The following is an 11,800-nucleotide window of genomic DNA, read 5'->3' as shown; positions in this document are numbered from 1 at the left end:
AAAGGAGATCCCAAAGTCATCTCCGGCCTCTCATCCCCAAGCCACTTAATGTCCTACCAGGAGGTGATGCAAAGAAAGATCCAGCGGACCGCTAGCATCTGGAAAACTTAGAGCACTGGCTCAAAGTTGAGATCTAGGGCCCCACGGCAAACTTCCAAATCTGCATTTCCGGGGGTGGAAGCCAGAAAATGCATGTTAACAAGCTCCCCTTCGTGACACATGCTAACATTTAAGAATGATTCTCCCTGCTTCCTTTGAGTACTGCTGGATGGTTGGTTCGGATTTCCCTTCCCCAGGAGAGAAAGGGAATTGTAGCGCTTCTGGGTTTGTTGTCTAAGAAGCAAGATCCACCGAACTTGGACAACGTTATGATCCTCAGTCTCTTTCTGCCCCTGGGTAGGAGAGTGTCTGTACAATTCCTTGAAGGGGGGTGTGGGCAAGTCTGCTGTTCTTGGTGTTGGGGGCATCTCTTAGGCACGAGGCTCACGCCACTCTGACCCTTGGACACCCCAAATTCCAAGGTGACACCAGCAGCTGAAGGCTTGATGCCTCTTTGAATACTTCATCATCTTCTTGGCGATTTGATTTCTTCTTGCTGTTTTGAATTTTTAAAAAAATTATGGGTAAGTCATGGTAGTGGGGGTCCAATAAGGTGACAATGATATCCACACACAGCCTGAAAGACATTTTCCTTCTTATTTAACCACAGGGGAACTAAAAAGAAATGCTGACACTTTCCTTGGCTGGGCTGGCATTGTCAGGTCTCAGGTACACTAGGATGGGAAAATCTTTTGACTTTAGAGCACGACTTTGTGGAATTTTTACAAGTCCTCATACCACGCCTTAAAAATGGTGTCTTTGTGCCCAGGTGTGGTTTGGGGGTGACTTGAGAGTATTTGCTCACTTCTGGGTAAAACTGCCAGCTGTCCAAGGTTTGGAAGTGCTTTGTGAATCAGGGAATGACACAAACCAAAGTTGTCACTGTCACTGCTTACAGAATTAAAAGTTACACCAAAGATCTCCTTAGGCAAGAAGCACAGAGTCCAATATGAGACCACTTGGGCTCGGCCAGTGCCAGTCTGGGTCCCAGGAGAGGCTCAGTGGTGATTCAGACCCACAGGACAGGGACTTGGAAGCCCTTGGTTCTGGTGCCAGCCACGCCAGTGACCTGGAAGCCCCAAACTCCTCGGGAAATTCTAACCAACCCACATTATAGCTTCTCATCTGTAAATTAAAGGGGCAGATGTGGGTCACCTCTAAGGTTCATGTGGGTCTAAAACTCCAGATACCAGAGTTTTCCAGGTTGAGTTGGAATTTCAACATTGAGTTGGCTGGAGGGGAAAGATAATCTGAAACCGAAAAAACATGGAGAAGAAAATCAGGCAGGGTTGGAAAATACATTCTTGGAGAGCAAGTATTTAACCTTCTCTCTGATCTGAAACACACACAGCCAAACAGCCAGGAGAAACACTTCGGTAATTCATTCATTGGAGCAGGTGGTATACATGGGGCGCAGGTGAGGATGCCTGCAATGCCTCCCAGTTTCTCCTCCAGCCCACCATGCCCTGTTACCATTTGAAACCCGTTAAACCAGGACTGGAAAATATCTCTGAACACACTCAAGAGAGGAGGGGTGTGCAGTGGAAGAGGTTGTGTGGTGTATTCCGGGAGGTGAAAAAGTCACAATGCACATAACCGTTGATTAAGTGAGTGAATTTTAGTCGAGTGAATATTGATACATGGCAGAAAAAGCATGAAAATAAAATGAACACACAAGGGAATTACTATTAACATAAGTGATAACATCAAAACATCTGGTAATATGCAGTTCAAAAAAAAAAACCACACAAATGAAATGGAATGTAAAACATCTTCACAGTATTCGAAGCTTTTGTAAAAGATTGAGACTCTATAAGAAGGGTGCTATGTGAAAGGACTAGAGGGAAAAGGAATTTCGTCTGTGTCCTATGTTTCTGCTGGTGACAGGTCAGAAGGGCCAGGACATCATTCCAGGGGCGTTTCCGAAGGTGCACGTCCACCACAGAGCAGCTGAGCCCAGCATGTCTGTGGAATTACAGCAACTAGGGACTTGGAGTCTGATGAGAAAAACAGCTTCTAGGTTCAGGGAGGGGATTTTCTGTAATTTACAGACCAGATGAAAACTGGAGTTCTGATTGGCTTCTGCCTTGAGAAGCCCTCGGTGCTAACTCACTGGCACCGAGAACCAGGAGTGATGCCGGGTACCCTAAAAATAAAGTTCTTGGAATTCTCATCTCATTTTCTATCTTCTAAGATAAACACTGATATTCTTCCAAAGATTTAGCTGATTTTGGCCAATGGCCTCAGAGGATTCCACCCAGAATGATTATTTTAAACCTTGACAAATAGGACCTTTGCACTAGCAATAATTACCGAATCACAGACAGACCCCTTTTGAAAACCAATGACCAAGTCAATGAGTCTGCACATTGGTTCTGCTATATCCTTTGTTGAAAAAGACAAAAGTTTGTGATAAAATGCAGCTTCGGGCTCAAAGCCTCCCTTTGCCCTTAAGTTGCTGATGTGTGGTAGACAGGGCTGTCCCGAGTCCACGGTCCTGGGACCCTGTAGCTGGTGTAAAACTTGCTGTTGTGTTTCACATTTCCAATTTATTTTGAACTCTTTCTGAAACACTGCTTCCTACCTGAGAATCCCCACTGAGAGAGTTGCGCAGCGTGGCCACCTATTCATTCCTAATCTTTCTACAGCAACCCCTCTGCCCCACATACAGCCCTCTCCAAAGACCCGTGCCCAGGACAGAGGCCTTGTTGCATGACATGCTCTGTCCAAACAAGCAGATACACATAAACACTGAACGATTGAGTTAATCAACCAAAACTTAGACCCGGATCCATGCACTCATGAAATTGCTCTGCATTTCAGTTGACAATAGGAAAGTGGAATATTCCTAATGGACTAATATATATACACATTAAAAAAAAAAAAAACCCATCCAAAATTACAGGCGGATCACGTAAGCTCCCCAACGCTTTATGATTAAAGGTCAGAGGGAACCCCAAAGAACGTATGAAATGAAGCATCACTAGTTGTGAGGGGTTCATTTGATCAGGATAACCCTCAGGTAGGTAATGAAGTTGGCAGGCTGGCTTGCGGAGTGGAGTCCTCAGAAGTTAACAGAATCCTCCGTTATTTTGGTGTCAGGGCAGACAGAGCCCTAGGGGTGATGATTCCCAGCCTCACTGCAACATCGGATCGGGGATAAATATTCATCCAGAGGGACAACCACTAAAGTCCTCAAAGTGCCACAGAGAATTACGGATCAGGCTTGAGGAAGAAATTAACATGACTGGCAGAACTGCTTCCTATACATTGTACAAGAGGGGTCAAGTTGCTGAAGAAGTGGATGGGTTTATGTATGCCGCTTGTTAAACACAATGGCTTTGAGAATTACCTTAGGGCCCCTGGGAAAAACTAAAGATGCTTTGCTTTTGAAACGCTCTCCTTGGATGAGGACCCTTGGAACTTAACTTTCCCTCTGCAGAAATGGAAAAAAAAAAATCACACAACAACAAAACAATTTTTTGATGTGCAGGACAGGCAGGCAGGCCATTCTGAATTTCTTTGATCTGTAGGCAACCAAGTTTATAGGAATTAATTTTTTCACAGGAAAGACAAGAATGGGAGCATTGTGAGATTTGATTAGGTTGTGTTGGGTCCAGAGCCACCCAGAACTCCTCAGGAAGGAGGGTCCACCGGCTACGCTACTGGCAGAACCCACCTCCCATGAAAATGCTCAGTGAGACCTCCACTCAGCTAGAAAGTTGCCTCAGATGCACCAAGAGACACTGGTCTTAGCACACCTTCCAGATGCTCAACAAAGACTTTTTTTTCAACCTTGAAAAGTAAATGGGTTTTTGTTGTTGTTCTTTAAAACAGTGTGAAATGAACAAACAGATGCATGAGAATACTCAGCTCCTCACCCCACGACCATCCACCCCACACTAGCAATTTGCTGGGCTGCTCTAAATTCTTTTGTTTTTCCCCTTTAACTATGTTGCTTGAAAACCAGTAACAGTTGCCTTCTCAGTCTACACAGCATCATCTCTGTCAGGCCATAGGTTTGGTGCCCACGAAGTTTCCTTTTCCCCACCTGAATGCAGGCACCTGCTGCCCTCCAAGTGTCAGGAGAAGTGACCATGCCCAGGGTAGATGGTAACATCTCCAGGGCATCTGAAACTGGCCGATATTCAGATCAAAGACGCACGTGGCCGGGAGGGGGTCGGGTGGGGGCGGGCCCCTCCCTTGGTTTTCACTGTTTCTCAAGCCCCTCCTGGACCTGCCACACTCTGGAATTGCTCTTAAGTGGTAAGGGTGGTGTGGGTGTCTGTTTCTGCCAAAAACACAAAGAGAAACGCCACGCGTCTTATCAGCAGTGAGAATTTTCTAGTTCCAAAGGCAGAGATTAGCTGATCGCTCCACGAGCAGTTTGCAGGTCACGAAGAAAGTGGCAGCACCTAACGTCGTCCGCTGCCGCCTCCCACTGGCCGCCAATCCCCTTTCCTCACTGGCAGCGTTTTCTTTTGGAGGGACTGCGTCTCTGGTTGAGATGGTCCCTGACCCTCCCTTTCCCCGGTGGCCTGCTGCTCCACACTGTCGGTCTTCAAAAGCTTCCTAATCTAAATGGGTTTCCTGACCTGGGCGTGCGGCTTTAAATATCGGCTATAGTGGGGTCTGGAGGGCGGTGCTGGGGGAAAGGTGGGAGGGAGGCAGGGAGGGAGAAGGATGCTGCGAGGGCAAAGCTACTGGATTACAAAGCCCTCCCCAGCAGCAGGAGCAGGGGTGGTGTGACCCCCGGGTGTGTCCGCTTGGCCCCACCCCTCCTAAGCCACGCCCCAAGCCACGCCCCTCCCCAACCCGCCCACTGAGAATCACTTAAAAACCGACTGAAAAGTGGGACATTCGTGGGTCTTCATCTTCTTCATGAAGTTCTTGAACTCCTTGTTCTTCTTGTCCCACTTGTGGATGGCCGTCAGCAAGTACTGGCCCTTCACCTTCCGGCCCAGGATGAGGAAGTGGTGGCTGAGGTTGTCCAGCTGGTGACAGGGACAGTCGGCCCCGTTCTTCAAGTACAGGACCAGCCTCTTCAGTTCCTTCTTCTTGATGGGCCCCAGCTTCAGGGGCTTCTTCTTCTTGGGGACAATCTTCTTGTCGCCGTTTTCTTTTTTCACTTCTTTGATTTTCATCCTTAGGGCTAGAGAAGGGTGGGGGCGGGGGAGAGGGAGAGGGAGAGGGGAGAGAGACAGGGGAGAGAGCAGTTTAGAACCCGGTTTTTCACCTCCAACAACCACCCAAGCTGAGGGCTGGTGAGCTGGAGAAATACGAGCCAAAGGGCATGTAAACAAAGAGGCAGGCAGTTTTCTAGAGAAGGACCAAGGTCCCAGCTCATCTCCATGCACTGATTCTGCCCCTGTTTTGCCTCTAACAATATCTCAATCGTTGCCACCGGATGCCTGAGATTCCCAAATAAATGCTCAAAACCAAATCATATTTCTCTCTCTCTCTCTTTTTTTTTTTTTATAACTCAGTGACTTGGAACATCACACAATGCCTTATGAGAAGTAGGGATCATTTAATCTGATAAGATCCACATAATCTAACGCTACAGACCTCAGCACTCAAAGAGAAAACTTACCCCTAGTTTTTTTCAAAGGAGAAAGTTACTGGTTTAGTTCTTTTAACATTCAAAGGACCTCAAATGCCTTGCAAGTTGGGTCCTAGACACAGGACAAGACAGAACCTCTGTGCTCACATTCAGCACTGGGAAGCTAAAGGGAGCTTCAAACTGTCATGCTTGACTGCATCAGATATCAGTGTCCAAGCTCAGCATCGGAGAAACCAGAGTTGGTACCACTGTGCCTCCAGGGAGTTCAAACGGCAGGGACTGCTGATGGGCTGTTCACTAGTCAACCAGTACCGGTGCCACTAATGTGCTAGCCTGTCCACCGTGCAAACCTACAGACCCAAACTCGACTTCCACCTCTTGACCCATTTGAGCAAGTCCTGGTGGATAAATCCAGCTGATGGCCCCTCCCACCCAACACGGTGCGTGCGCTGCTTCTGTCCTTAGCGCAGTCCCCCACAGAAAGGGAAAACCGGCCCTTCTGCCAACCCCACCTTCGCATCTTTTGGTCTCTACAGCCTGAGTCAACATATTTCAGTGTCAGGGTGTGGACCACACGCTTCAGTGCTGGCTGCACAGGGTCAGCTAGTGATGATGCATTAGCGTGGAGGTGCTCTGTACCTTGTAAATGCACCCAAAACACAAACATGGCGTCCCCATGACAATCAACTCCCCGCAAAGAATGCCCAGCCCCTGATAGTTATAAAGGAGATGAAAATCATTTCTAGACGCTAGCCACCAGATGATCTGTCCATCTCCTCTGAATTCCTCTGAATCCAGAATCACCAAGCCCCCTCTTTTTAATCACTCGCTTCCACCTACACTCCACGAGGAAAGACCGGAACCACATAACAGGAGCCAATGATGAAAGCATACGGATGCCAGGAAGGGAGCTGTTTCCCCCAAGCCTTTCCTCTGTTCAACCTAACAACTCCACGAGGAAGGTGCGATTATTTCCCCCACTTCACAGATGAGAAAACTGAGGCGTAAGGGTTACATTTACCTGCCCAAAGTCACTAACCCTAAGTTTAAACCCATGGGCTGAACAAGCACTTTCAACCACTGGGCTATTCAGGCTGACTCTCTAGTCACAAACCTCCTTATAACGAATCTGAAATTGAGAGCGCTCATTAAACAGACCAAGAAAATAAGGGGAAAGGGCTCAGACTCTTGTCCCTGTTTCATCCACATTTCAAAATGACTTTACTTACAAATTGGTAAGAGTTTCTCCCGGGCGGGCGAAAGGGGCAGCTCTGGCAAAGAAAAAGACTGCATTTGTGAAGGCTTTGTTATTTAATAGTTAGTTGATTACAAAGCACACTCTGGCTAACCCGAGAACAAGGAGGAGGGAGGAATCCTAGGAGCAAACCTTTAGTGAGTGTGTCAAAACCAGGAAACGAAACTGGTCTCCACAACTTTCTCTTTCTTACACAGAGAGTTCGAAATGTTGCAGACACTGAGCCCCATGTAACACCCCAGGCCTGCGGCCCTTAAGAAAGGCCTCGCCCCCGAGGGTGGCAGGGGTTCTGGGGACTGGCCCGAGCAGCAGAAGGCGCTCCCTGAGGTTAGTGCCGACCTCCCAGGCTGGCCCAGGCCTCCGCACACCGAACCAGCCACCACCCAATACTTCTGACTTTGCTTGAATCCTCCCGTGTCCATCCCCCACCCCGTGGATGGAGGCAGGGAGACCAGCAGGTGGGAGAGCAGAGATTAGGAAGCAGCTGGCACCACCCCTCCCGGAGCTCCCCCCAGATCTGCCCAAACAGGCCCACCCCTGGTTCAGCTCCCCTTGGTTTACAATCCTCGTACCTGGTGGGTCCCTTGAGAAATGATTTCACCCGTGTGAGTCTGTGGCTCGCTGAACAAGAAAGCTCTCCGTGGGGCTGAGTGAGGGGCCAGCCAGAGGACACTCACTGGCCAGGCCCGGGGGGAGTCAGGGCTCCATCTCCGCCCACCCTCTGCACCGCGGGAAACCACTGACCAAAAGGAGGCAGGCGGCAAGGACAGATCTGCTTCTTTCCCATGGCCGTCCAAGAGGTGCCCTGATGGGTCAGGTGAGGCCTGAGCCACTTCCTAAGGTCTGAGACTGGGGACCCACCGCTGCCGTAGGAGGCTGGCTTACATCACCAGGAGGGAGGGAGGCACCCTCGCTCCTGCAAGAGGGGCGCGCCCCCACCGCGGGCCGGGCTCCGCTTACAGGACAGGCGCTCCCGGGGTGGCTCCTGACTCACTGCTCACAGCCACCATCTCTATTCCTGATTATAATCAGGGGCTGGACTCAGGGTAAATAATGACAGCAGGAGGCCACAGTTTCTAAGAAGGGGAGTGGGACTAGAACCCACGCCTCACCCCAAAGACCACGCGGTGTTCCTTACTCTCCCAGGATGGGGTTTCAAATGATACTGCTTCAGTGGAAACTATTTTCCTCTTTTGATTGTGTTGCTTTTAATCACGACGCAAATCAAAAATTAATGTCCCTCTGCCATGACCGTGTAAAGGAATTTCGTTCAAATGGGTGAGGGGACCGCGGGGAGGGGGGAAAGCCAATGGTGAAAATGTGTTCTGCATTAGACGCTTTATGTCTTGCCATTTGGCTCACTTTTCTTTTTGGAGGTGGGGAGAGGAGGCACATATGGCCAGAAATTACTAACATCTTTCCATCTTTCAAGGGTTTATTTTAGGGATTGCAGATTACCAACTGTTTGGATAGGCGATTAGCCGTCCAAGGTTGATTTCTCCGTGCCTTGTGGGTCTGTGTGCGACCTCCCCCACCACCACGCCACATCCAGGGGCTGCTGGGACGGTAAGGGGGGCACTGATCATCACCTCCTCTCCCCTCACCCAGCCTCCACCATGCCGACAGTGCCCAGGCCCCAGGGATTTGGCCCCATGGACTGTGTTCACTGCTTGTGGTGCAAATGGGCGTGGTGGGCAGGGAAGAGGAGGCAGCAGCTGGGCCCACAGCTGGTGTGCTGGATAGAGTACCAGGTCCTGGGTTCTAACTGCGTGCCCACAAAGGCTGGATCTGAGCTCCCAGAGTCTGCATTTCCCATCTGTAAAACGCAGAGTGCAGTCGGTCTGCCTGCTAACCTGGCAGGTTGACCATCCAGAGGGCTGTGTTGGGCCATCCTGGGAGGCAGCAAAGCTCACCTCCAGCACCGTCCACCACCCTGTCTGCATCCTTCCCTCCTTCCCCACGTGCTGGTCTCACACTCATGATAATTTTACAACCGTCTCAGGCCCTTGATCTCAACTACCTGTAACTACTGGACCCCGAGCTAAACAAAACAAAACACAAACTAAACACTGCTTTGGGGGTTTAATTTTTAGCAACAACTTAACATCCTCCAACAGTGAAATATAATTCCCACCTCTCACCTTGCTGGTCACTGCCAGCAAGAATTCAGAACCTTTGAAAACCCAAAACGTCAGGTTGCAGTTAGGGGCTGTCGGGGTCTTTCTCTGCAACCTTAAAATAAATAACCCCTTATATTCAGGTAGACCCTTAAAGGTCCCTTCCATAGTTTTCAGTCACTGAAACCATATTTTTTGCTCACAAATTTGACTTCCTTGGGAACCTCCCCACAAGGCCCGGCCACACTGCTGAGGCTGAAATGAAAACAGGAAATTCAAGACATTCACCTCAAACCCACATGCCCTGCAAAGCCATCTCTTTCTCTGACCTGCTTATGCTAATGGTGTCCCCATGTTTCCCGTGGCCCAGAAAGGGTGCGGGACCTGAGGCAGCCACTGGCCAAAGGCCATTTATACAACCGACACTGTGGACTTGCTGCAGGAATGAGGGAAGGGTCCGATGGGAAAGCTGGAAGGGGGCTGAGTCAGAAACCAGCTTTGTGAGACAAGCAATTACAGGTAACGGTCACAGAGTCAAGTACAGAGGAAAGGCACGAATGAGGGACCGTGGCCAGGGTGAGAGGACGAAGGGTCCTTGCAGAGTCATGAGGCACAGATGGAAAACCAGGAGGCCCACCGTCCCCGAGAGCACCGGCAAGAGGCGCTTCATATGGAAGGGAGGTCCCTGAATCCCAAATGCGGCACAGTTTAAGGCTGAGTGTGAGGCCAGATGGCTCACCATGGCGATAGGGAGTGTCGACTGAAAAAAAAAAGCACAACGTGAGAGCTGTGAGTTAAGTTTTCTTTGGGGCAAAATGAGGACTGTAGCCAGGGAGGCAGCCTGTCGGACAGCTCTGAGGAGCGGCCCTGAAGAGGTGGGGAGGTCAGTACACGTGAGATTCTGGTGAAGGGGGGTCGTGCAGTCAAGCACACGTTTTGGCAGAGGCTGCTGCTGGTCACAAGGAGCAGATGTCCCCATTAGTGATTTCAGTGCTTTTCTAGATATGAGGAGATGCAAGAACTTGGGCTCATAAAATCTTCTGAAAATATCTGACTCTCTGAAGGCCTGTTCTGCCAGTTTTTCCCAGAGCACAGAGCGCCTCATTCCCAGTCTCTACCCTGACCTCCTTTCAGGGTGTGTTGGAGGTCAGCGAGTGCAGTGGCCAGTGACCTAATCCTTGTGGAGGCAGATGGTGACAGTTTTTAGCTGGCAGGGTCACTAATGACCTGCGGGAGCCAGGACCCGAGGGGGCGAGGGTGAATCCCAGAGAGCTAAAAGCCAATCGGGAATGGAGAGAAAAGGTTTTCCCTCCCTGCAACCCCCAAGCGTCTAGAATGTTCGTGAAACGTTACTACTGACCACGTGTAGCCCAACATGCTAGACTGAGCACACAATCATTTCCACGCCTGTAAAATGATACTTTAAAAAAAATTACAAACACTTGGAAGAAAACGGGAAGAGAAACGAGAACACCACATTCAGTGTGACAGAAAGCAAATGGAGAAGAAAAGCTGGAAGTCAGCTGCCGAGATCCACCCGGCAGGACCCAGAACTGCTCGGGATCTGGGGCCACCAGGTGCTTCTGAATGCAATCACAGGGACTGTCTTAAATATGGGGCTTGACAAGTCTGCACAAGCACACTCAGGTCCACGAGCCCGGCCATAAAGCCAGATGACAGCCCCTCACCAAGTCCAGCAGCAGCCGAGAGGTTTATTCTGTACAGGTTTGAACCAGACAGACTGGGCCTGTGGACACAGGACACACAGGAGGACAGGGTGGGAAGGAGCTGCACTGACATCAAAGGGGTTGAATGAAAGTCTGCACAGTAAAGAGTGAGACCCTCCGGTCTCAGGACACTACAGCTGTATCCCCGATCAGAGGATTGCAGGGTTTTCAGCTAAAGAAACAAGTGACCCTAAAGAGAAGACCTACAGCTTCCCCCAGAAGAACTCTAAACTGAGGCCCACAAATCACAGGCCACACAGACACACAAAGAGCTCCAGTCCAGTGCTTGCCTCTTAAAACTCCAGTGGCCAGCCAAGGATCAGCAGGCGTTTAAGGAAAGCCTCTAACTGTGAACAACAGACTAAAACATACCCAATACACAGAAAAAAAGAAAGCGGAGATAAGAGACAAGGTAGAGCGCACTGCAAAACTGTTTACAAAGATAATATAAGATACTGTATTCGTGAAACCAGAATGGAAAGCTGTTAACGGGGATGTTCAGAGAATAGAAAGAATGTGTGAAATTTTCAAAGGTGAGCACAGAAGTAAAGGATGCAATACAAGTGCTTCAAGAGAAGGCTGAAAAAATTGCCTGGAAAGCTGAACAAAGTGACAGAGACGGGAAACAGGAGAAAGAAAGATAAAGGGTCAACCCAGGAGTTTCAATATCTGAACACGAGAGAACCAAGAAAACAAACGGGAGAAAAATACCAAAGAAATAATACAAGAAAAATTTCCAGAAATGAGAACATGCGTTCTCGGATTAAACAGTGGCCAGCTCGGTGAATCATGACGTGTGGAAACAGCAGGGATAAAGAGAATCCACTAGAGACAAAGAGAGGATGGATCAACTGCAAAGGACCAGGCATCAGAACGGCCCCGAGTTCATCGACAGCAACACTAGAAGCTGAAAGATAATGGATCGATGTCTTGACAATTCCCAAATTCAATACTGAGCCAAGCTATCAATCAATGTGTGAGAGGAGATTAAAGACATCTTCAGATATTCAATGGTTTAAAAAAAATATGATCTTCCATG

The 11,800-nt window shown here is 49.2% G+C and overlaps 1 protein-coding gene across 1 annotated transcript in view; it reads right to left on the bottom strand.

Annotated features, from left to right (window-relative positions):
- Positions 1-1,698: 1,698 nt before the first annotated feature.
- Positions 1,699-11,800, bottom strand: part of SFRP1 (secreted frizzled related protein 1) — a 35,464-nt gene continuing 25,362 nt past the window's right edge. Inside the window, exon 3 of the mRNA XM_010976928.3 lies at positions 1,699-5,251. Within this exon, the coding sequence (XP_010975230.1) occupies positions 4,929-5,251 (323 nt within the window). The 3' untranslated portion in view covers positions 1,699-4,928. The remainder of the gene's footprint in view (positions 5,252-11,800) is intronic.

This window comes from Camelus dromedarius, chromosome 22 (assembly GCF_036321535.1).
Source record: "Camelus dromedarius isolate mCamDro1 chromosome 22, mCamDro1.pat, whole genome shotgun sequence".
NCBI lineage: Eukaryota > Metazoa > Chordata > Mammalia > Artiodactyla > Camelidae > Camelus > Camelus dromedarius.
This window is presented reverse-complemented; position numbering and strand designations above follow the sequence as displayed.